The sequence below is a fragment of the Beta vulgaris genome, chromosome 6 (assembly GCF_026745355.1).
Source record: "Beta vulgaris subsp. vulgaris cultivar EL10 chromosome 6, EL10.2, whole genome shotgun sequence".
Lineage (NCBI taxonomy): Eukaryota > Viridiplantae > Streptophyta > Magnoliopsida > Caryophyllales > Amaranthaceae > Beta > Beta vulgaris.
The window spans coordinates 67,892,765-67,918,770 of NC_079207.1; the positions used below are offsets into that span (position 1 = coordinate 67,892,765).

Genomic DNA, 26,006 nt, shown 5'->3' on the forward strand with positions numbered 1-26,006 from the left:
GTATGCTAGTTACAATTCATATTTCACTAGTATCTGATGCACGCAAACATCGTAAGTGATTTTGTGGAAGTTTTTAACTTATGTCATTCAAGTAATATTGTTCTATTTATGGTTTTACTGGTGAAAATGTAAGATGTAACTAGATGTAAGATGTAACTGCTTTGGTGTTATAGGGCTCCTTTTTTTCCTTTTTAAAGAAAATGAGAGAATACAATTAATAATTTTGTTTGATTATTAGGAGTATTATGGGTAAAGAGGGTAGACACCAAAAAGTCATAAGTTCGCATATATAATAGAGGTTTTTTCTAGGTTGTATAAATGATTCATTATGTAACAACTAATAATTTATAATATATTAGGCTATGCAACTATTTGACAAAAAGATCTTATTTTGAAATATATTTATTTCGAGGAATCCCAAGTGCTATACTAGCAATAGTATTGGTTTTGTAAAAAGTTATACGCAACATACATATAAGAGAATATCCTAATGTTGTTTTCTAATATCAAACCTTTTTTTTTTTCTCGATCATCCAAAACTCTAATACATATGTAATTGTCGTAATAAATTATTATTTTTGTTGTAACAACAAAGTTTCCTTAATGCTAAGATTTTTAAGACGGTTTTGTTTAATCCTATAAATTGCACCTAATAATTAATACAAATTCTTATATATGACCGGCCAAATCTATAACCTTTTGTGTGTGGCCGGCCCATATAACAAGCTTAGCGCAAGTAATTTTCTGATTGTTCATTCTAAATAACCATAGATTGGTTTCTCTCTCCTCCTCCCCGGCGACACCTTTTGCACTTTCTTTCATTTTAAATATATTAAAAGTTAAAATTTCAATCATCACCCACAATTCGGTATTTACAGAAGAAATTCTGGGCAAAACAAACCTATTTTCGAGATTGACAATGAAGGTTTATATCGATGGCTTCTTCCTTTGCTGATGGTGGACGAATTTCCTAGACACTTTTTGGAAATATGACTTGGGGTTCTGTTGTTGAAGCAAATTGTGTGTTTCTCCGATCCATGGATTCTTTATAAAATTTTTATTAATTAATTACTTTTTTTAACTTTATCAAAAAGAATTGGTAAGCTGGGCCTCATGTTTCAAATGGTAACCTTAAAATATCATATGAGTACCCCTATTTACTTTTTAGAGTAATCTCGTTTAGTTTTGGCGTAACCTTGTATAATCCCATGAGTAATCTATTTTGGTCATATGAGTAACTTGGTTTAGTTTTATGAGTAACCTCATTTTAACATACCAGTAACCTCATTTAAATGTACGACGACCCTATGAAATAGAGTAACCCCAATCTTTCACAAAAGTAACTCCATTTGTTCATTCAAGTAATCTGACTTAAATAACCATATGGGAAACCTATTTAGGGTGCGTTCTGTTCAACTTAAAAAATTAAGTTTCAGGTCCAATAAGTTCAGATAAGTTCAGATAAGTTGCAATAAGGTCTAATAAGGGCAATAAGTTCCAATAAGGTCTAATAAGGTCCAATAAGTTCCAATCAGGTGCAATAAGTTCTAATCAGGTCTAATAAGGTCCAATAAGTTTCAATCAAGTATAATAAGGTCCAATAAGTTCCAATCAGGTCTAATAAGGTCCAATAAGGTCCAAATAGTCAATGTTTTAATAAACATTTGTATTATTGTCCATTATTTTGTTATTCATAATTTCATATCACTATTAGCTGATTATGTTATTATTAGAATTTTAATTAAAGTACCACAATGATTATATAGTATTATACTTGTATTAGTGTCTACTATTTTATTATCTATTTGTATTATGTCTATTATTTTATTATTTATTTGTATTATGTCTATAATTTTAATATTTATTTGTATTATGTCTATTATTTTATTATTCATATTACTATTAGCTGATTATGTTATTATTAGAATTTTTTATTAAAGTACCACAATGTATAGTATTATACTTGTATTATTGTCTATTATTTGATTATTCATATTGCTATTAAATAATATTATAATCATGGTCAAATAATTAAGGTTAACAATAATAATAACAATTAGTGGTGAAAGTTAACTTGTTAACAATAAATGTTAATTAACTTTTGATTTTCTACTAGTGTTTTATAAAATCAAAACAAGACTAGCTATTAGATATATTAGTGGTGAAAGTTATGTATAGGCAAATATATAAATAGTAAATTTTTTTGTTAAATTAATTATTATAAGAGATAATTAATAATCATTATTTTTAAAGGACGAATTATAATAATTATTACTCCATAAAAAATTTTGAGGGGTAGTATTTACGTTAGTGGTAATATTTATGTTATTCATGGTCAATGTTTTTGTCTAATAAGGTCAAATAAGTTTCAATCAGGTCCAATAAGGTCAAATAAGTTTCAATCAGGTCCAATAAGGTCTAATAAGTTTCAATCAGGGCCAATAAGGTCTAATAAGTTTCAATAAGGTTAATAAGTTCCAATAAGGTCCAATAAGTTCCAATCAGGTTCAATCAGGTTCAATCAGGTCCAATAAGTTGAATCAGGTCCAATCAGGTTTAATAAGTTCCAATAAGTTCAGTTCAGGTTCAATAAGTTCAGTTCAGATAAGGTCCAATAAGTTCAGGGCCAATAAGTTGAATAGAACGCACCCTTAATCATATGAGTAACCATAATTTTCTTACAAAAGTAAGCTCATTTATTCATACGAGTAATCTCATTCGTTCCTATATATGTGTAACCTCATTTAATCATATGACAACCCTATCTAATTAATTATATGAGTAACCCCAATTGTTCACAAAAATACATCATTTTTTTTTCATACGAGTAACCTTATTCTTACAAATATGTGGTTACTTTTGACATTATCAGTGAAAAAAATAAAAATACTTATATAAATATGTTGTTACTCGTAACAATAAAAGGGTATCACTCTTACAAATAAATGTGATTACTTTTATAACAAAAGGGAATACTCACCTATAATTACCTATAAACGTGTTTCATGCTATAATCACCTATAGCACATTTATTTTTATCGTGTATCCAAAATAAAGAGTAAATAATACGTTATTAGTCATCTAAATAAATATATTTTCATAAGCTACAAAATTATATTGTAAATGGATCTTATGTTGAAACATATTACGAGCACTCTGTAATGGTGCAAAATTATAATATTATGATATTATGTAGCAAAAGTTGTTTTTAATTTACATATATAATAATTTAGGTTATTTATTCAAAATCAAATTCTAATTTTCCTTTATATAAAATTCTTTATATGTATTTAAATATGTATAGATCTCTAATCCCCTCAAAAGTATATATATATTTTTTAAAGAGAACTCTATTATTTTTATATACGTGTAAACTAAAGAGTACTTATTATATTAAACATTAGATTTAGATTTGGATTAGATAAGATTTTGTAAATTTAAAATATGTCATACGCGATATTGTATCACTCCAAGAGCCAGAAATCCTAATGTTAGTAGTATTAGGACCTTTTTTTTAGGGGAATAGTATTAGGACCTTTATATTGCACTTAGCACAAAGTTGGTCCGAATTTTAGTAGTATTAGGAATTTAATCGAAACATCAGTTGATGGTTTTGAAATCTATATATATTGCACTTGCACAAATTCCCAAACCAAACAACCATCGATTACATTACGAAAAGCAGCTCAAAGAAATTTTTATCATGGAAGTTATAAACCAGGATCATGTTGATTCTTATTCACTTCATAATTACTCAATCGATCATATCCGTGATGAAAATCTGAAAAGTTTGACAGTACGCAAGAAATTACACCTCGTTCTTAATCTAGATAACATACTTCTTCATTCAAAAGAGACCAAAGATTTAAGCTCTTTTGATCAAAATTACTTACAACGTAATGAATGTCAAAGGTGGTTAAAAGAAGGAAAATTGTACAGATGGACACAGGTAATTCTAAACTTTTTTGTGATTAAATTTCTCAAATTTTTTCTTTTACCGTATATTTAATCTGTTAAATATAGTTTTTTTAAATTGAAAGTCAAACTAAAAGTAATAGGTGAAATTTAATCACACCGATTTTTTTTATTTTTAAGATCTTGCAAAACATTATCAACAAATCTATATTAGTACTTACTGATCAAACCTGTGCCAATATGAAGATAACCATATACAAAAGTAATAATTTTAAGCACTTGTAAAAAAAAAATGTACTTGGATATCTATGCATATTTTTTAAATTTATTAGTTGTTCTAGAGTATTACTTTATTAGATTTTTTTCCTACCTATATATTGCTTGTTTCTTGCAAGTCATAATAATTCGTTAAAAAAATTTGGATTTATAAATTACAATTGCAACTATAATTAATTTTTTAATGTGCCTTTAGCCTAAATCAAGAAATTGCATAATAGAATTTTATTTACGTTTGGTAATGTAATATTTAATGTGCCTTTAGCCTGAATCTTGCGTTTGGTAATGTAATATATGGTGGTTAAAAAATATTTAATGCACAAAGTATTAACTATAATTATTTCTTAATTTACGTTTAATTTGGGTCAAAACTATAGGTTAGTACGGAGATTCAAGGATGTCGGTGTTTTGTATTAGCTTCTTTTTTTAGGAAAGTCCGTAATTTTGATAATATAATACAAAATAATAACTCGTAGTACTTTCTAACAATTGGATCATGAGCGATAATGCAGTAATACTGCATTATCGTATTATGAGCTAGCAAGCGAATTAAAATCGTAAAGTTGAAATTCTTCGACATCTTTATCAAATCAATCTTAATTTGTAGTATTGTCTTCTAATGTGCTAGAGAAAATCTGTGATTACTTGTCAGGTTATGATAGAATTTTATTTTACTTGTTTATTATTGATAAACTAACATAAAGTTTCAATATCAGGGAAAACAATGGAAAGGAAAATACTGGGTGACCAAATTAAGGCCATATGTTCAAACCTTCCTTCAAGAAGCAAACAAATTGTTCGATTTGTCGATATTCACACTAGGAGATCGGGTATATGCAAGGAATATCTCTATTATATAAGCCAAGGAAGGAGGTGTGGTGTCCTCTTTTGAAGTGACTAAAATACCCTTAATGATCTAATTAATGGAATGAAAAAAATTACAAAAGCAAATCATTTAAAAATTCTCATTCCAACTTGCCATTTAAAACAAGTTTAAAATGGTATATATATGCATCAAATACTTCAATCAATAATTAAATGGACAAAATATTTATACCTTATAAAAAAAGATGGCATACATAAGGTGCACATGAAAAGTTTGAACATTCACTACCTTTAATACTCTTTAATTCAGTTAAACCAACTCATTATTTTTGTTCATTCTGTTCAATATTCATTCACAAAAAATTAATGTTAACAATCACTCACAATTTTTTTATTTTTTTACATTAGCGAATTAATATATCTAAATTCATCTAACTGTTGAATTTTTCACATTTAAGTTTAATCATAAATAAAGTACGAATGAAGTATCTAATAGAATAACAAATTTTGAAATTAACGCACGCATCGCGTGCATATGAAGGCTAGTGCTTGACATACTTGATCCTAAGGGGTTGTATTTTGCACATTCGCAAGTGCTTACGAGTGAAGATTGTGTGTCGCCATTGAAAAAAGGACTAGATCATGTACTATCACATGAAAGGGTTGTCTTGATAGTTGATAATACAAAAGATGTTTGGGACAATAATACTAAAAGTGTGATTGAAATTCCATCATACAACTTTTTTGAAGACATATCATCATATACTAAATCTTTGTCGAGGCGTTGGATAGATGAAAGTGAAAAGTATGGAGAATTAGCGAGACTCCTGAGAAATTTAAAGAAGATTCATGCTGAGTTCTACCGCGAGGACAAGGAAGGATGTCGGGAGGTAAAGGATGCGATTGCTGAAGTAAAGAGACAGTCGATTGGGTTTAAGTTTGATAAAAACCTTAGAGCCAAAGTTCGGATGGAGTTAGAACTATATGATTGGGGTTGTAAATAAAGATATTCACCAAAAGTATTTTGTTGCTCTTAATTTAGTTTTAAAGTAGTTGTTACTCACCTAGGATGCAATAGTAAATATTTATTAATCTAGTTTAGTTATAATTTTGTTTATTATTGAGTAATTTATCTTGGAGAAAAGATAGGTATAACATTAGTTAGTTAAGTTTTGATTTTGGTAAGTAAAATCTTGAGTACGGATAGTATTGTGTTTTTTTTAATATTTGATATTAAATTTTATATAATTTAATGCTATTACAAATTTTTAAAAACCTATTTCATTCTCCCATACATTTATAGAATGACATAGCTTAGTTCTTACTAGTTTCGATACTCGTGCGATGCACGAATTATTGTTAATTTGTTAATATTGTTGTTATTGTTTATTAGTTGTCCTCATATATCTTAATTTTATTTATACTAGTCACTAATTAACTGTGTATTTAATATGTTAAAATAATTGTTTTTTGATTTTTTTTGAAATAAAATAAGTTTTGTTAACAATTGACATTTTTGTTATTAATGTACTCTTTCTTCACTTTTAACACTGCTAGCTAACTCAATTGTGCAAGTCAAGTAGAGCATAAGCTAACTTATAAAAAGAGTTAATTATTAAAATTTCAAGGTGTATGTAATTGCTACGTTCTTCATTCTTAATTTAGAAATAGTTGATATTAAATTTTCTCTCTTATACAGTTGCTACACAACAACATAAGCGTACACCTAAACAACCCCAATAGGCCCATACCATAACATTGCTAGCCCTCTATTACCATAACATCATTAGGGTAAGTTTATCCCTAGCCTTGAGATGAATCTTAACTTGAGACTCCCTAAGGTCTTAAGGGATAATGTTGTATAAGACCCACTAGAATCTCAAGGTGAGTTTTGAAAATCAAAACTCAACTCAAGACTCATGTTGGACATGTGTCCAAATTTTATTGGGTCTTTTTTTTCATTTTGTATAATTTAACGATATATCATTTTTTTAAAGAATCTGGATTGGAGTCTTGGGATAAAATGTAAAAATATAAATAGTATGTTGTGAGTATGAAAAGTAAAAAATTAGTGAAAAAATGATGTGACAGAGTATGAAGCAAAGTCTTAGAGTTTGGAGATAAACTTACCTATAGCCAAGAATAAGTTCCCCACTTACCAATTTTTCTAACACCATCTTATTAACCAAATCAATCACTATAAAAACCTTCACTTTTAAAAATCCCCCAAAAAACAAAGAGAGCACTACCATTACCATCTTCTTGTGTCATCATAATAATACATCATACTTCCTCCGTTTCATAATAAGTGAAACATAGGGATTGGGCACAAGATTTAATAAACATCACTTTCAAAAGCCAAAAAGTCATAAAATACCCTTATTATTATCAAAAGGAGGAGAGAGAAAAGCAAACCACATAAGTTTGTGATGGGCACTCTTGTCATTTTGTCACTTTCTCTTATCCATTAAAGGTATGTTTCACTTATTTTGAAACGTTCTAAAATAGTAAGTGTTTCACTTATTATGAAACGGGGGAAGTATGAATTATGAGAGCCTGCATATATCTCAGTAGATGAGAAAACGTTAGAAAATGGGATTGTAATACACCCATTATGAGGTCCAGTGTGGATGCTAAACATCCGGTTCGTTTGGGGCCCAACGTAAGAGTGCAATAAGGCCCAGTAGGATAATGAAGAAGCAAGAAGCATTTCATTGAAACTTAAAAAAGGAAACAGAGACAAAATTTGTTGTGGTCGATGCCAACCACATGAGGAAGATCTGAGAAGGTGGTGCCTATTAATTAATCATATGAGTAACGCTAATTGTTCACAAAAGTACATCATCTCTTCATACGAGTAACCTTATTCATTCATAAGATAAAAAATGATTAATATTTTCTTTTGTTATTAAAGTAACCACATTTATTTATAAGAGTGACATTCTTTTATTGTTAAGAGTAACCATATATTTATACAAGTAACTTTATTTGCTCATAAGAGTAACTCCATTTGTTCATAAACATTTTTGCACAAGAGTCAATTTCAAAGGGTTATATCTCACATCACACTCAATATCTTCTGAAAAATTCAAGTTGGTCGTGAAAATTTGGCTCGATGTCTTTCCAACGCCTGGTCAAAAACTCGATTCAGATGAGAAAAGAGCGAGTTACGACATTTTTAAAATGAGGCGGTTGACTGATAAACGAGCAAGCGCGCGGCCACACGCAAGACGTGCTGAATAATTAAATGCTATAATCACATATAGTACATTTATTTTTACAGTGTATCCAAAACAAAGACTAAATAATACGTTATGAGCCATCTAAATAAATATATTTTCATAAGCTACAAAACTATAATGTAAATGGATTATATTTCGAAACATATTTCGAGCACTTTGTAATGGTACAAAATTATAATATTATGATATTTTGTAGCAAAAGTTGTATTTAATTTACATTTATAATAATTTAGGTTATTTATTCAAAATCAAACTCTAATTTTTCTTTATCCAAAATTCTTTATATGTATTTAAATATGTGTAGATCTATAATCCCCTCAAAAGTGATTTTTTTTTTTAAAGAGAACTCTATTATTTTAAAACAAGTGTAAACTAAAGAGTATTATATTAGACATTAGATTTAGATTTGGATTAGACAAGATTTTGTAAATTTAAAATATGTCATACGTGATATTGTATCACTCAGAGCCATAAGTCATAATCTTAGTAGTTTTAGGACTTTTTTTTTAGGCGAATAGTATTAGGACGTTTATAGTGCACTTGCACAAAGTTGGTCCGAATTTTAGTAGTATTAGGAATTTAATTCGAAACATCAGTTGATGTTCTGAAATCTATATATATTGCACTTGTAACCAAACCACCATATATTACATTACCAAACGCAAGATTTTGAAATCTATATATATTTCACTTGCACAAAGTCACAAACCAAACAACCACAGATTACATTACCAAACGCAGGTCAAAGAAATATTTATCATGGAAGTTAAAAACCAAGATCGTGTTGATTCTTCTTCACTTCATAATTACTCGATAGATCATATCCGTGATGAAAATCTGAAAAGTTTAACAGTACGCAAGAAATTACATCTCGTTTTTGATTTAGATAATATACTTCTTCATTCAAAAGAGACTAAAGATTTAAGCTCTTTTGATCAAAATTACTTACAACGTAATGAATGTCAAAGGTGGTTACAAGAAGGAAAATTGTACAGATGGACACAGGTAATTCTAATTTTTTTTGTGAGTTAAATTCTCTTTTTTTTACAGTATATTTTATCTGTTAATTAATTTTTTTAATGTGCCTTTAGTGTAAATCAAGAAATTGCACAGTATATATTAACTATAATTATTTCTTAATGTACGTTTAACCTGGGTCAAAACTATAATTTTTTTTTTAGGAAAGTCGTAGTACTTTCCAACAATTGGATAATGCAGTACAGTGTGACATCAATATCATATTATGAGCGAATTAAAATCGTAAATTTGAAATTATTCAACATCTTTATGAAATCAATCTTAATTTGTAGTATTGTCTTCTAATGTGCTAGAGAAAATCTGTGATTATTCTATGGCTAATTATTCAGACAAATAATTAGTGTATTTGTATTAGTATTGTTTATAGAGCCTATATGTAAAGAATGTCACTTGTCAGGTTGGAGTAAAAATTGTGTTGATTTACTATACATGTCCGTGTAATGTAGGTAATATCATGTATATTTTGTTTTGCAATACTTTTAGATTATACAAAAATTATTAAAAAAGACGGTTTAATTTTAATGTAAAAATAAACCTAGTAACTAAATGGATTAAACAAGTCATCGAAAGAAATTAATCTAATCATTATTAGGCTAATTTTCTTATTAAAATTGGGCTTACCATTGCCTAATTTTAATTTAAAAGTAGGTCGTCTCTTACCAAACAAAGTCTAGATCATAAGAAAAAGTGTCATAGTGAGTTGAAATTTTTTCATATGTCAATTTAATCGAGGTTAGTAGGTCTGACTCTTTGGTAGGTTTTTTTTATATATTTTGATTTTCATATAATTGTGAGGGTTGAGGTGTGATTAATATCATTATACATATAATGTTTTGTTCTAAGGTTGACAGTAAACAAATTAAATCATTATAAACAACTTTAGAAAATTTAGGGTTAGAGCCTCAATTTGTTGACATTTTTTTTATGTATATTTTCTTCATAATGACATTAATTCAGAAAAAGGCATATTTTCCCTCATATATACAATACTTTTCAAGTTATAATAGAATTTTATTTTACTTGTTGATTGTTGATAAACTAACATAAAGTTTCAATATCAGGGAAAACAATGGAACGGAAAATACTTGGTGACCAAATTAAGGCCATATGTTCGAACTTTCCTTCAAGAAGCAAACAAATTGTTCGATTTGTCGATATTCACACTAGGAGATCTGGTATATGCAAGGAAGATGCTTGACATACTTGATCCTGAGGGGTTGTATTTTGCACATCATTCGCAAGTGCTTACGAGAGAAGATTGTATATCACCGTTGAAAAAAGGACTAGATCCTGTATTATCACATGAAAGGGTTGTCTTAATAGTTGATAATACAAAAGATGTTTGGGACAATAATACTAAAAGTGTCATTGAAATACCATCGTACAACTTTTTTGATGACATATTATCAGATACCAAATCTTTGTCGAGGCGTTGGATAGATGAAAGTGAAAAGTACGGAGAATTAGCGAGACTCTTGAGAAACTTAAAGAAGATTCATGCTGAGTTCTACCGCGAGGATAAGGAAGGACGTCGAGAGGTAAAGGATGCGATTGCTGAAGTAAAGAGACAGTCGATCGGGTTTAAGTTTGATAAAAACCTCAGAGCTGAAGTTCGAATGGAGTTAGAATTATATAATTGGGGGTGTAAATAAAGATATTTGCCAAAGTATTTTGTTGCTCTTAATTTAGTTCTAAAGTAGTTGTTACTCACCTAGGATGCAGTAGTACGTAAATCTTTAATCTAGTTTAGTTAAAATTTCTTTTATTGTTGAGTAATCTATCTCGGAGAAAAGATAGGTATAACATTAGTTAGTTAATTTTTGTTTTGGTAAGTAAAATCTTGAGTTATAGTATTGTGTTTTTTAAATATTTGATATTAAAATTTATATAATTCAATGCTATTACATGTTTAAAAAAACCTATTTCATTCTCTCATACATTTATAGAACGACATAGCTTAGTTCTTACTAGTTTTGATGCTCGTGCGATGCACGAATTATTGTTAATGTGTTAGTATTATTGTTATTGTTTTATTAGCTGTCCTCATATATCTTAATTTTATTTATACTAGTCACTAATTAATTGTGTATTTAACGTGTTAAAATAATTGTTTTTTGAATTTTTTTCAATTAAAATAAGTTTTGTTAACAATTGACATTTTTATTATCAATTAATGTACACTTTCTCCACTTTTAACACTATTAGCTAACATTTAGCAAATAATTCAACTTTCTATATATAACTAACTCTTAGCTCAATTGTACAAGTCAAGTATAGCATAAGCTAACTCACAAGAAGAGTTAATTATTAAAATTTTGAGGTGTATGCAGTTGTTACGTTCTTCATTCTTAATTTAGACATAGTTGATATTAAATTTTCTCTCTTAGGCAAAAGATATTTGTAGAGCTAATAAAGTAATACTAAGTCAGCGGTTTTTTCTTCAGTATGCATCTTTTTGTTTTTGTTTTTCTTAAGTAGTATCCAACTTTTAAAATAAGGTTCTTCTTACTCCTAAGTTCTAACCAGCTTAAAGAAAGCTTTCACATTAACTATGAGTTTAGTGATGGGACTCAATTCACAATTTTCACGTGTTTTACTTTGTTCTTGTTAAACTCTCAAAAAATTATAATTTGATAACCTACTCAAAGAAAATCTTTTATACCAGCTATGAGTTTACTGCTGTGACTCAATTCACAATTTCCACATGTTTTACTTTGTTCTTGTTAAACTCTCAAAAAATTACAATTTTAGGAGTTCAACCTTTTCTACTATATCATTTTCGAGTCATCGTGCTACATTCGGCTATATACAAACCTAAATCTCCTACTTCATAATGACTAATTTTCTAGTTGGATCAAATTTTTTTGAGTTTTTTGTGGGAATATACCAGGGTAATAGGGCATTTTGTGGGGATATACCTCACTAAATTTTTTTTGTGGGGATATACCAACCCAAATTTAAGTTTTGTTAAAAGGTACCAAAAACACTATTTTCGGCGAGAAAGTCAAATTTTCAATCTTTGACTTGCTTAATTACTCTATGTATAGTGTGTGATATTCAATTGCTTCTATTAAATTCATTTTCCTCCAATTTCCTCACTGTCATTTTGTGGCTCACTCACGAGTTCGTACCAAGTCAAAAGCCGAAAATTTGAATTTTTCGCTGAAAATAGTGTTTTCGGTACCTTTTAACAAAACTTAAATTTAGGTTGGTATATCCCCACAAAATGCCCTATTACCCTGGTATATCCCTGCAAAAAACTCTTTTTTTTATCCAATTTCAGGTACAATTTAAATCTAACTTCGATCATTCAAATTAGATCATTTCGAGTTGGGTCAAGTTTTTGCCAGCCCTCATTATCAAGGCAAACCAATCAAACACCACTTCCCGCGCATTCCCCAAACAAACCAAACCAACTGTCGATTGTAAAGTGTAGTAGTTGCAAACTACACAAAGCTAACATCCATCTAATAAACTCAAACTCAACCGAATGAATGAGGATTTCTTCCCACTATTGCTCGATCATTTCGAGCATTAACCAATGCTTAAAACCCAGAAATAAACTCCATTATTACTTCTTCTATTCATCAACTTCAAACTCCAATCTCTCAACATTATTCAATCAATACGTTGATCCTACCAATGTGTACTCTTGGAACTCAGTCATCGCCGAGTTGGCTCGAAGTGGTGACTCAATTGAAGCTATTCGAGCTTTTGCTTCGATGCGAAAACTCTCTCTCCTTCCTAACCGCAACACATTTCCCTGCACCATCAAGTCTTGTTCTTCTCTCTTTGATGTAAACTCCGGTCGACAAGCCCACCAACAAGCTTTTGTATTTGGGTATGATTATGATCTTTTTGTTGGGTCTTCTTTGATTGATATGTATTCTAAATGTGGTCAAATTTGGGATGCACGCAAGGTGTTCGATGAAATTCCTATGAGAAATGTTGTGTCTTGGACTTCCATGATCACGGGTTGTGTCCAAAATGATGAGCCTCATGAGGCTTTGCTGCTTTTTAATGAGTTTTTGGCTGAAGAAAATGAGATTGAGGGTGAGGAGGATTTTTCTGTGGATTCGATCGCGTTGGTTTCAGTTTTATCAGCTTGTGCTCGGGTTTCTAATAAGATTGTGACTGAAGGGGTTCATGGATTTTCCATTAAAAGGGGATTGGAAGTGTTTTTGGGTGTTGGGAATACTTTGGTAGATGCTTATGCTAAGTGTGGGGAGTTGGGTATGTCGAAGAAGGTGTTTGATGGGATGATAGAGAAAGATGTTATTTCTTGGAACACTATGGTAGCTGTGTTTGCTCAAAATGGATTATCAACTGAAGCTATTGAAGTGTTCCGTACTCTGGTGAATGACAGTGATATTCGATATAATGCAGTGACATTGTCGGCTGTTTTGTTGGCGTGCTCTCATGCTGGGGCTTTGCAACTTGGCAAGTGCATTCATGATCAGGTACACTGAAGATGCGACCTTGGTGAATGATAGCTTTTGTGTTTATAACTTTTGTTGCTTTATTATGAACTACATTTTTACTGCAGGTGGTTAGGATGGGTTTGGAACAGAATGTCTTTGTTGGCACATCAATCATCGACATGTATTGCAAATGTGGGAGAGTTGAGATGGCCAGGAAAGCATTTGAGCGCATGAAGGAGAAGAATGTCAAGTCTTGGAGTGCAATGATAGCTGGTTATGGGATGCATGGGTATGCCAAAGAAGCGCTCGAAGTTTTCTATGATATGAAAAGGATAGGGATCAAACCTAATTATATAACTTGTATATCAGTACTTGCTGCTTGCAGCCATGCTGGCCTTGTTGAAGAAGGGTGGGACTGCTTCACAAGTATGAAAAGAAATTTTGGAGTGGAACCTGGGGTTGAGCACTATGGTTGTATGGTCGATCTTCTTGGTCGTGCTGGTTTGCTTGGGAAGGCATATGATTTGATCAAAGGAATGAAGGTTAAACCTGATTCTGTGGTATGGGGAGCTCTCTTGGCTGGGTGCCGGATGCATAAAAATTTGGAGCTCGCAGAAATTTCAGCAAGAAAATTGTTTGAGTTAGACTCAAGCAATTGTGGGTATTACGTCTTGCTTTCTAATATGTATGCTGATGCTGGAAGGTGGGCGGATGTTGAGAGAATCAGAGTGTTAATGAAGGGAAATGGGTTGATGAAACCACCTGGATTTAGCTTGCTAGAAGTGAAAGGGAAGGTTCATGTATTTTTGGTTGGAGATAAAGAGCATCCTCAACATGAGAAAATTTACGAGTACCTGGACGAATTATATATGAAATTAAAGGAAGTAGGATATGTATCTGATAAGACTTCTGTTTGTCATGACGTGGATGATGAAGAGAAGGAATCTATCCTTCGAGCACACAGCGAGAAGCTTGCAGTTGCTTTTGGTATTATGAATACTGTTCCTGGGACTGTCATCCATGTCATTAAAAATCTCAGGGTTTGTGGCGATTGTCATACTGTGATAAAGATGATATCCAAAATTGTCAATCGAGAGATTGTTGTAAGAGATTGTAAGCGTTTCCACCATTTTAAGAATGGGGCATGTTCATGCGGTGACTACTGGTAATGGATAAAGTTTCTTCCTAGAAGCAAAGACCAGGCCTATAATATTTGATTGCATGTACATCAGAATTTGTATATTGCAAGACAATTCTCTACAGCTACTGAAATGATGGTAGACATGAAGTACGGGTTTGTAGAAGGATTGCGCAATGTATGCTCACTCTCATGAGTTTAAGAGCTAATGGACATTTCGTTGTTGTGATTGTTAAGAGAAGCTCTTTAGAAGATCTTTTCATCAAAAACTCTGAGGGAGAGGGGAACTATTTGAACAGAAGCTTTGTGGACTGACGGTGATGCTAAGGACAAGACAATCACACGTAAGAAGCTTGTTGTTTCTGCAATTTCATTAGAATACGGTACTGAATGTTCCAATATTTTAGGTTTGCACCAGCAATACATTTTAAGTGACACACTATTAAGTTATGGAGAACACCCTTTGAAAAGCTTTTCTAGAAGTATTGCTTTCCTCCTTGGAGAATTCACTTGGAGGTTCTGTTGGTTACGATCTAAGTAACTTAGAGTACGTTGCAGGGTGTCATTTTCAACCCTCAGTCTGCTGACCTGATCCTGAAGATTTCTGATGGTCTCTCTTTTCTCAGAGTTTCTTCTGATCAACTCAATCTGCAACTGTGTGTTTTCTTCAACCAGCTTTGAAAATTTGTAATTCACTCCATCAGACCAGGCAAATTTTGGCTTAATCCCGCCTCCATCTTTGTGTTCTAAGTTATTTTCAACTCTCTGGTTATGTTCAAGGTCAATCATAGTGGCTTCACATTCAATATCAGCATCTTCCACAGTGGATTCGGGATAGAAAACAATAGCCTCTAACTGAGAAACATCCCGTGCTCCCAAGACTTCCATGTTTTTCATGTTTCTATTATCCGAAGCAGGTGATGATTCTGAACTTTGGACATCCATTGCAACACATTTCACGCGCTCATATTTCTCTGCTAAGGAACGGTAAGATACACAGAGCTCTTCAACTGCTCTTGTGATTGTCACTTTTACTTTCGCATATATTTCAGAATTTTGCAGTGGAGAAACATCTTCTTCCAATTGATTCAGAATGGCCTCCATTTTCTCATGCACACCTGTCAAAGTTACATCAGTTAGATGGAATTATGATCTTTTCCTTGGAAATTATGGTATCCATTCCGAGAAAATGAAAAATATATATTAAGGATGTACATATTGAGTCATGATATTTCCCCATGTCACATATTTCATATTTGCAAGAGATTAGTCTCCCAAATATGCCTCCTTTTAGTCAGGAAAACCCCAAAAGACTCCTATATGTTAGAAATATATAACAAGAATGTGTTTGACAGTTTGAGATAGTTCATCTTCCTCTGCTTAGATTAAAATGTCACATTATATTCTTAATCTTGCTCCCTAATAATGCAACAATTGTTTACGGACTGACGAAATATCATTAGAAAATCTGAATGTGTACCTGATATAGTAGTTTGAAGCCATTCAGAATGATGAGTGCAAATGGCTGATTGCACTGTAGGGACTTCAATCAATTCCATGGCGCTAGACTTCGCCCGGTACCGCGAAGAATTAGATCTTTTGAAGAGTTTTTAGACACTTCAAACAATGCAAACTTTCTAATCAGTTGGCTATGGTTTCTTCATATTAATATATAGCTACTTTCCAATTTTGAATTGATAATTTTGGAGCCTTTAATTATGCTTGATTTTTGCTCTTTAATTTGATGGGAAAACTGTAACCATTGGCTGAATTAACTCAAATTTATTTATAGAGCCAATTGTCACCGTTTTGGCCTCTTGAATTGGGGTTTAAACTTAATTTGTGCCGTTTTTTTGGTAACTGTTGTGATTAGGGAGAGAATGATGAATGAAAATTTTGCAGATAGAAATTTGTAATACTTTCTTATGGGGAAAACTTGTGGGGTCAAAATGGTAGTGTGGAACCATTGCAATGCTAAATGTAATTTTCATGCTTTTCAAGAAGGTAGGAATTAGATTCTATGCTTATGTTAAACTCAATGTAAGTGTTGGTCCAGTGGTGATGGGACTGGCTTTGGTAAGACGGACCCGTGTTCGAATCCCCGCAATACCCTTGGGAGAGGAATGAAACCTAACCACCCCGAACTTGGCCTCGATCCGGATGTAGCCCGAAGGGTGAACCGGGTGAAAACACACAAAAAAAAAACTCAATGTATTAGTAATTAAAGATATTAGGATATCTTCTAAGTATTATTATTTCTACAAATAATTAACTTGTTTGATATACATCTTTAACAAATAATTAAGGATGTTATGATAAATTTGTAAAGTCACCTTAAGAGATAGGATATAGAACGAAAATATTAGGAAGAAGGTTAGAATTGCGATTATTGATGAGAAAATATAAGCTAAAATAGATTATGATGATTTGAGTATGTGAAACGTCACTATATGATGCACGAGTTAGGATAGTAGGGACTAAGTATCATGTAGATTTTAGGAGAAATAAGGGTGAGCTAAAAAGTTATTGGATTTGCAGGAGTATAAAACACTTACATAAGGAATGTAGGAAGAGAATTTGGGCAATCATCAGAGATGAAATCTTGACTCATACTCTTAAACTTTATCAGCGTTGAGATTTTGATTTTATCGTTAATATTAATTCTAATAATTACTACACTAGCTTTTACCAGAATTTTGGGACAATTACTTGTGGCTCATATTTTTTGTTATTCTATTGCGCAATAGATAAACATGTTAAGAGATGTAATATCTACAATTGTATATGTAGCATCTTAATTATAAAAGCACCATTTAACTTATAAAATCTGTTTAACTTACAAAATATTCCCGCGCACTTTAATGTGTATTTTGTTTCATCTATGTATTTATATATGTATATATTACGATTACAAGATTTTTAAAGTTTAAAATGTTGTAACAAAGGATTTTTATATATCATGAAATATAATTTTACATTTTACATTATTTCCATCTTAAAGGCACGAATTCTAATAATTATGGATTCAATAAATTTGAAACAAAAACACTAATTAATTAACAAAAGAATTCTCATGTATTATGCACGGGTCCAAATCATATCTATATAAACCCCCCGTGCATTTTTGCACGGGTTAAAAGCTAGTCTTAATTATAAAAGCACCATTTAACTTATAAAATCTGTTTGTCTTGGAATTTTACTATACTCTTCTTATACGAAAAGTAAGTATTCAACAAGAGAATATAAAAAAGGGACTGTTTCCAATATCTACATTCTATATATATCATTATATCATCAAGAAAAGCAAATTATGCATGTAGCTAGTATTAATGCGACAGTGCCGAAGGTGCAAATATTGTATTGCAAGGGAATTCAGTATCTTTGTGGAAGTATTAAGGAATGAGAATATATTCTTCTGTTAAATCTTTTTCAGGCTACATTACTTTACTCATTATCTTTCTTGTTAGGAGAAATTTCCATAACATATAACATATTTAGAATATTCGACATGAAACCACAACTTTTTAAGCATAAGTATTTTCCAAAAAGCCCAAGTCAAAACCCCCAAAACTATACAGTTTATAATCTTTTGTTTTTAGTGCTAGAGTTATAATCTTTGACTCAACTTGGGAAATATTAATAGTAGTAGCACTTTTCGATGAAAACCCCATTTTGATTCCAGAATATTCCCCCATAGGGAGAACGGGAGATTGGATGCCCCATTCCTTCCCTTCTAGCACCGGCCATTACTTTTTTTAAAAGGGTGTGAGAAGAAGTGTGTACGTCTAGGGCTGGTAATGAGTTGAGACAGCTCGTGAGCTACTCGAACTCGGCTCGGTCAAAGCTTGGTAAAAGCTCGACTCGAGTGAGCTCGACTCGAGCTCGAACTCGACTCGACAGGTTAACAAGTCGAGTCGAGCAACTCAATACTCGACTCGAGAAACTCGTGAGATACTCGATAAAATTTTATATATATACTTTTACTTTTTTTTAAGAAACTTTAACTTTATTTTTTCCTATAAAAAATACTTGTACTTTTCTTTTTAAAAAAAATGAAAAAAAAGTGTATAAAATGACCAAAGAGCAAAGTAAAGAATTTCTTCTAAAAAAAATAGAACTATATCAAATGACCAAAAAGTTTGAAACGAGTTCGAGCTTGAAACGAGTTCGAGTTCGAGCTTGAAACGAATTCGAGTTGGAGCTTGAAACGAGTTCGAGCTCGAGTTCGAGTTCGAGTTCGAGTTTAGGTTTCGAGTTCAAGTTCGAGCTTGAAAATTTGAAACTCGTGAGTTTTCGAGTCGAGTTTGAGTATGAGTTTTCGAGTTCGAGTCGAGTTTAGTCAAACTCGAGCTCGACTCGCATCATTGCCAGCCCTATGTACGTCGATTAAGGGTGTGTCCTTTTCATCTAAAAAATAGTAATTTATATGAACTAAATTTATTAGATCTGAGAGATTATTATTGAAATAAGTATATTTTTAAATATTGTGTTAAATTTGATCTAAACTTATGAACTTGAAACTTTTTTCTTTTTAAAGAGAATACACCAACAAGTGGATTTTATTTAGACTATGTTTGATTTAAGCCTTTAAGTATAGAAAATAGAATCAAACAGATGAGTGGAATGTAATAAAATTGTTATCTTTCTTTTAAGTTTTGAAATGGAAAGGGAATGGTAACCATTACCACCAATAGACGAATTTTGTTACTTGAGGGGGAAGAGAAAGTAATAGATTAAGGAAATTCATTACTACCAAATAATGGTAATGGATTGAGGAGAGAGTAAATCAAACACTTAGAAAGAGAGTAGGTAATTGATTTTGTTTCTTAGAGGTCAAAAATGTTAAACCAAGCATGCTCTTAAAACACAAAAGGTCTCTTGATAAATGAGAAAACAGAATAGGAATCCACATTTTAATAGTATGTTTTATCAAATAATCAAACACATTACTAAGATAACCTCATATGTAACCATTATTAAACATAATAGTTTTGAGTACAACATTAATGACGTAAGAAAAATCCTATTTACACAATCGTCGGTCGCATCCCCTACATATCTTTTCGCAAGTATCTTCTACTTATCACAGTTTCTTCTTCATTAACTTTTAACTTGAATTTCGATTATAATTACTAACATTCACTTATTTAGATAAAAATTTCAAAAAAGATATTCATAGTAGAACATTTACTTTTAACCTGATCTCGCCACCACGAAGATTAGTGCTGCCCTAGTCGATGGTTCTTCACCGACTCCGCCCCCACTGCTTATGTGAAGCTCGAAGAATTGAAGGCACGTATGTAGCTCGCCACCGCTCCTTGTACCTCCTCTTTGAGGAGCTAGATCTAGGTTTTTTCTGGTTTTTCTTTTAATTGTAATTTAGTTTCTAGTGGTCTCTCACTGAGATAGGGGTTCCACTGGGTTAACTGTCTTGTGATTTATCCCTGAGATAGGGATTCACTAGACTCTCCATGTACCTCTTTACAAAAAAAAAAATTCTCTCAATAATATAATCTCTAGAAAAATCATATAAAATTAACAATATTTTACAAGTTAGAAGTATCTCACAAGCACGCTTGAAAAGGAGAAGTAAAACACAAGTATAGCTATATACAATATACATGATATATGTATATTTATCTGAGATCGAAGGTGATGCCAATACCCCTAATATATCACCTGCTGCTCATAATATACATAGTATATACTCAGTGATAAATGATAATACAATGTCTCGTTATATGTCTCATCTTATGTCCGTCACATACAATACAATCCGAAGTATTATTATTTTTTTGAAATGAGAACAAGTGAACAACTATTGGTGAGTGCCTAAAGTCGTAATAATATGAACCCTTGGACCTAATTTTACTAACCTCACCCCACAATCCACATTGACAAAGCCGTATAAAAAACGCGAACACTACTTTATACTACTGCACATTGCACCAACCCCGCCCTCCTAACACTAAGCTTTCCTAGTAATCGGGCAAGAAGAAGAGAGAGAAACTCCAATTTTCTCTCTCCTCAATTTTCTCTCTCCTTTACTTGAAGCTTTTCAATCTCACCTTCAATGGCGGTCTCAGAAAACTCCAGAAAATCTCTCCTTCCTAACTTCCTTTACTCCACTAAAGCTTTTTCAGGTCTCGAACAAGTTTCTGTCAACAACATGACCTCAAACCCTAATTTATCGGAAAATGTTGCACCAAAACTTACTAACTTCGTCATTCCTTCACCTACTGAACCGTCGAAGAAGATCGAGATGTATTCGCCGCAGTTTTATGCTGCTTGTACTGTTGGTGGAATTCTTAGTTGTGGACTTACTCATATGGCCGTCACTCCTCTTGACCTTGTCAAATGTAATATGCAGGTATAATTTTCTCTCTCTTACTTTTTTTTTGTTTTGTTTTAGGTTAGATCTTTGTTTGTTTGTTCTGGATCTTTCAGATCTGTTGTTGTAGTTTTTTTTTTCTTACAGATTTGTGTTTTTGTGTTGGTGATTTGTTTTGATGCTGTTGTTTTGTTTTCGCTCTTAATTTGGTCGTATGTTTTGTATGCTCTTTGATCTGTAAGTTGTTTACTCTGGTGTGTGGAAAATTGTTGTTATTTCACGGATTCGAGGTTGCATCTGTTTTTTATTTTTTTTAACCGTACGATTTGATGATATGTATGAAATTATTTCGTAATGAAAAGTGTGAATTTGAAATGATTTGTGGAATTTTGCTATGATCGAGCATAATTCATTTTGCGTGGACTTTAGTAGAAATTGGAAGTGATTCGATGAGAGATTATTTTGCTTAACATTGAGTAGAAAAATAATGGATATGAAATGATTTTTGTGAAATTTTGCTATGATTGAGCATGATTTATTTTGTCTAACATTGAGTACAATTCATTTTGATGAACATTGAGCATAATTCATTTTGCGTGAGACTTAGAAGAACTTGGAAGTGATTGTAATTTAAGCTTCCTGGAAACTGAGATAGTTCAAAAGATTGTTAAAAGAGTTATTAATGGGGGTTTTGTAGGAAAAAGGTAGGAGGGATTTCATGGAATTTGACTTTTTTTTCGATGTTATGCTTTGCGGTTCGCTTTTACTTCTTTGAAGTTGTTATTGCATTCTCTTATGACTTGTAATAGTGAGGCGCAAGAGTTAGATGGAGTAGGGAATGGTTGGAGATGAGTGAGGTTGTGGTGGTGCATACATGATGCAGATGTCGGATCCCATTCTTTTGATACAGTGATTTTCATGCCTGCAATTGTTAACTGACTTTACTCATGGTTGCATCCTTTGACTCCTGTCGGGAGATGCAAGGAAATTATTGTCTCTTACGTATGATCTTGCTATCAATATGTAGTACGACTGTACGAGTACTTGAATTGCTTGCAATTGTTTGTTTTCAGATTGACCCTGTCAAGTACAAGAGCATTGGCTCTGGTTTTGGTATTTTGCTCAAAGAGCAGGGAGCCAGGGGATTTTTCAGGGGTTGGGTACCCACTCTTTTTGGTTACAGTGCTCAAGGTGCCTGCAAATTTGGTTTCTATGAATTCTTTAAGAAGTACTATTCCGATCTTGCTGGCCCGGAGTTTGCTGCCAAATACAAGACATTGATCTACCTTGCCGGTTCAGCATCGGCTGAAGTGATAGCAGATATTGCCCTTTGCCCCATGGAGGCTGTGAAAGTCAGGGTGCAGACTCAACCTGGTTTTGCTAGAGGATTGTCTGATGGGTTACCCAAGTTTATCAAGTCTGATGGAGTTGGCGGGTGGGTTTCTTGTTTTTGTTCTTCCATTTGATTTGTCATATTACTTCATTCACTAGTCTATTATGCTTTTTTGAGATGTCTTTTGGTGGGGATTTTATAATTCATTTGAAGAGACTTGTTTTTGCAGGTTGTACAAGGGATTGGGTCCACTTTGGGGTCGCCAGATTCCATGTAAGTTTTTATTTTTTCTTCAGTTCTTGAACTTATCCATTGTTATATTCCATGATAGTGATGTGCTTATCTATCTTAGTTTTGAGATTTCGTTAACATCTCCGGATTACTATCATAATTACAATATGTAACCTGTAATTTCTTTGTGTACAATTATTTTACAATAGCATATATATTACTTCCTTTATGAGGATAGCCCTTGTGAATTACCCTTCTACGATTTGGGTATTGTCCATGATAAAGGTTTGCTCTAATGTTCTTTTACTCTCCTACTGATAATCATCATCAATTCTTTTTGTTTTAAACATATTTCTTTTGTGCCTTCTTTGGATCTTTGACTATCTTATTTTTTAACATGTTTCTTAGCTGTTATCTTTTGGATATCACTGAAAAGGTCTGTTTGTTTTTTTATTTATAATTAAAAAGTATGTTGGGTTTAATGGGTACTAAACTTGTATTGTTCTTGTTAGATGTGCTGATAAGCCTTAGACCAGCGTCTTGTACTTTGCCTACCTTATGGCATTGTTCTCTGATGTTTTCAGCTGTCTTGTTATATTGGACTTGCCACGTGTTTTGGAGTTATATGTCTACTTACATCAATCTGAAATATTTTCTTCTACACATCTTGTTTTCTTTGTTTGAGTCTGTCTTCTCTGCCTTTAGTTTATGGATTGAATCATTGAGATCTTGGCTGCATGAGTGAAAATATGAAGAACAGGGTATGTTTGTTGGAAAGAGTAGTGATAGTGCTGCCTTCAATTTTCTTTTGCTCCATTTGTTTCGACTTTGTGAAGGATGATACAACATATGTTTCTAAGAGTCTCCAGAGTGCAGCCTGTTTTTTTTTCTTTTTTCCATAATACAACTTTCTTGTGCTTGGAGATGCTTATTGACATTTATGTATATGTTGTGATTCTGTTCTGCAGACACAATGATGAAGTTTGCGTCATTTGAGATGGTTGTTGAGCAGATCTATAAGCATGCCATTCCAATTCCCAAGAGTGAGTGCAGCAAGCCTATGCAGCTTGGAGTGAGCTTTGCTGGTGGATATATTGCTGGTGTTTTCTGTGCTATTGTATCTCATCCTGCTGACAACCTAGTGTCGTTCCTCAATAATGCCAAGGGAGCTACCGTTGGTGATGTAAGTGCTACTACTATTTGCAATATATGGTTCAGGGAACAGTGATACGTTGTTTCAGGCAGCCATTGTTCTTTGTTGTCCATTAATAGAACTTGTTTTGTAATGTACATTGTTTGCTGTCTGCAGGCTGTGAAGAAAATGGGACTGTTGGGTCTTTGCACTCGTGGTCTTCCACTTCGTATTGTCATGATTGGTACCCTCACTGGAGCACAATGGGGTATCTATGATGCATTCAAAGTTTTCGTTGGGCTGTAAGTATCTTAGCACCCACGCAGTGCCTTTCACTTCTTTTTTATTCATACTTTTTGTAGTTTAAATTATACATTGCCAGAGAAGGGATTGTTTGGGTTTTCCATGTACCTCCATAGTTTGCATTTCTTTCTTTCGAGGTAAGATTACGTAATTTACTGAATTTTACCTTATTTATTATCTGCAGGCCGACAACTGGTGGTGTAACTCCTCCCGCTGCTGCCGCGGAAATTGCCCCTGCAAAAGTATGAAGATGTTGACGAACAGGATAACCGGCTTTAGTGGCTTTAATCGACCAGTTTTGGAGTGTTAATAATAAGCAGGTCCGCTGATATTTGCTCACTGGATGGTGGGAAATAATTTTTTTTTGTTTTCTTAAAGGCCCTTTTCATTCATATCTTAAACTTCTAGTAGCTCTGGGTAATACTATTGAGAAGGATGGTTTTGTACTCATCCAGTCATCCTATTGATAACTCTTCAAGAGTATTCAAATTAGACGATTTATAGGCAATGTTTTTGCCCCACTAGGAACTGGCAACAAGAATTCGCTGATTATATTGGGGATTATACTTTGGTTAATTTTTTTACTAGAGCTTTTGTTGCTGTTTAAGGTAAAAGATAACGTTTGTTATTTTGCTTGTGAGAAGGCATGAAATTTTTTGCTTTTTGCCATTGATGATATCATTCTGGATCCAATTTCGGGGTGTTTTGTTGAGTAGTAATATTGGGTCAATAACCAATATTAGGGAGATTTCATCTCAATAGGACCGTGTGTTCATTATGCTGCCAGAATATAGTGATTATTGTGGTGAAAATCCCTGTTGTGACTTTTGGTAACTCATATTTTGCGTTATCTTCTTGGATAGTTTTGCTGTCGTTGACAAATTTATCTTGTACTGCTTCGTCATTTATAATGACCAATAAGGTAATAATCATCTTGGTAATGACTAAAACAAAGATTCAATAAATTACTTCTTGCAAACTCTGAGAAGGTGAAAAATCAGCCAAAGGTTCCACATCTTGTGCTGCAGATCTTCACCAATGCCCCACTTATCTAGTCAGGACAATAGAAAAAAAAAATTGGCTGGATTTCGAGAAATTTCCAGATCACTCCTTTATATTCAAGACTAAGGCTATGTTTAGTTCACCTGAAATTTTCTGATCTGAACTTATCTGATCTGATCTGAACTTATTTTTTCTGATCTGATCTGATCTGGTCTGAACTTATTTTTTCTGATTACAAGATCTTATCTTTTAGATTTTTCTCAATATATAAGAAAAAATATAGTCATGTGAGGTCTTGTTTGATTCGTCTCACTGAATACTTTATTAATATTCAATTATTATAATTTTTACTAATATGTAATGAAAGATATAATGATTTTTTAATTATAAGCATGATCTGAACTGATCTGATCTGAACTTATTTTTTCTGATTTGATCTGATCTGATTAGATCTGAAATAAGCAAAAATAAGGTGAACTGAACATAGCCTAAGGCTATAACTCATACAGGGGTTTTTGGGGTTTGAAAAAAATGTCCAAATGTACCCGGAATGCTTCCTTGGGGTTCCCGGAAATCATTGACACCATACAAGTGACAACCATAAGGCGTATAAGAGTATTGAAAGCCTCATTCGAGGGTGTAGACAGCCAATTGGATGGTACAACAAAAGCTTTTATTTGAACTTTGGACTTAAAGTTCGAGGTTGTTGGTCTCTCAAGTGATCCTAAGATTGCAATATGAATATAGGGTGATTCTAGAGAAGGCAAATGAGACATACATCGGGTCATATTCAGGTCACCTTTGTGTACTCTCGCCTAA

General features: G+C 32.4%; 4 protein-coding genes across 9 annotated transcripts; 3 read left to right on the plus strand and 1 right to left on the minus strand.

The window, feature by feature from the left end:
• The first annotated feature begins 9,017 nt into the window (after positions 1-9,017).
• LOC104898050 (RNA polymerase II C-terminal domain phosphatase-like 5) lies at positions 9,018-10,948 on the plus strand. The gene is made up of 2 exons (XM_010685057.2): positions 9,018-9,263; positions 10,358-10,948. Exons 1-2 carry the CDS (start codon positions 9,018-9,020, stop codon positions 10,946-10,948), a joined length of 837 nt encoding a protein of 278 aa, XP_010683359.2.
• Positions 10,949-12,567: 1,619 nt separating this feature from the next.
• Positions 12,568-16,556, plus strand: LOC104897736 (pentatricopeptide repeat-containing protein At3g26782, mitochondrial). 6 transcript variants are annotated; one of them, XR_007274977.1, is made up of 3 exons: positions 12,568-13,756; positions 13,843-15,842; positions 16,345-16,556. XR_007274977.1 is itself a non-coding variant. In XM_010684679.3 (2 exons), exons 1-2 carry the CDS (start codon positions 12,791-12,793, stop codon positions 14,884-14,886), a joined length of 2,010 nt encoding a protein of 669 aa, XP_010682981.2. In that variant the 5' UTR covers positions 12,568-12,790; the 3' UTR covers positions 14,887-16,219. The 6 variants fall into 6 exon arrangements, 1 of the variants encoding a protein (XP_010682981.2); XR_007274978.1 differs by having other exon boundaries at positions 16,348-16,556; XR_008969769.1 differs by having other exon boundaries at positions 16,355-16,556.
• Positions 15,303-16,462, minus strand: LOC104897735 (uncharacterized). Its single transcript, XM_010684678.3, has 2 exons — positions 16,336-16,462; positions 15,303-15,973 (listed from the first exon to the last, which is right to left on the minus strand). The coding sequence occupies exons 1-2, from the start codon at positions 16,412-16,414 to the stop codon at positions 15,303-15,305; spliced, it is 750 nt and encodes a 249-aa protein (XP_010682980.2). The 5' UTR covers positions 16,415-16,462.
• A 4,227-nt stretch (positions 16,557-20,783) lies between the features above and the next one.
• On the plus strand, positions 20,784-24,854 carry LOC104897738 (mitochondrial phosphate carrier protein 3, mitochondrial). The gene is made up of 6 exons (XM_010684681.4): positions 20,784-21,225; positions 22,260-22,621; positions 22,749-22,792; positions 23,719-23,933; positions 24,060-24,184; positions 24,370-24,854. Exons 1-6 carry the CDS (start codon positions 20,929-20,931, stop codon positions 24,431-24,433), a joined length of 1,107 nt encoding a protein of 368 aa, XP_010682983.1. The 5' UTR covers positions 20,784-20,928; the 3' UTR covers positions 24,434-24,854.
• The last annotated feature ends 1,152 nt before the right edge of the window (positions 24,855-26,006 follow it).

Coding starts and splice junctions, on each gene's coding strand:
- LOC104898050 (XM_010685057.2), top strand. CDS start 9,018: ATGGAAGTTAAAAACCAAGATCGTGTTGATTCTTCTTCACTTCATAAT. Junction 9,264..10,357: donor AATTGTACAGATGGACACAG/GTAATTCTAATT, acceptor TTTCAATATCAG/GGAAAACAATGGAACGGAAA.
- LOC104897736 (XM_010684679.3), top strand. CDS start 12,791: ATGAGGATTTCTTCCCACTATTGCTCGATCATTTCGAGCATTAACCAA. Junction 13,757..13,842: donor GCAAGTGCATTCATGATCAG/GTACACTGAAGA, acceptor TTTTTACTGCAG/GTGGTTAGGATGGGTTTGGA.
- LOC104897735 (XM_010684678.3), bottom strand. CDS start 16,414: ATGGAATTGATTGAAGTCCCTACAGTGCAATCAGCCATTTGCACTCAT. Junction 15,974..16,335: donor GCTTCAAACTACTATATCAG/GTACACATTCAG, acceptor TAACTTTGACAG/GTGTGCATGAGAAAATGGAG.
- LOC104897738 (XM_010684681.4), top strand. CDS start 20,929: ATGGCGGTCTCAGAAAACTCCAGAAAATCTCTCCTTCCTAACTTCCTT. Junction 21,226..22,259: donor TTGTCAAATGTAATATGCAG/GTATAATTTTCT, acceptor GTTTGTTTTCAG/ATTGACCCTGTCAAGTACAA. Junction 23,934..24,059: donor AGGGAGCTACCGTTGGTGAT/GTAAGTGCTACT, acceptor TGCTGTCTGCAG/GCTGTGAAGAAAATGGGACT.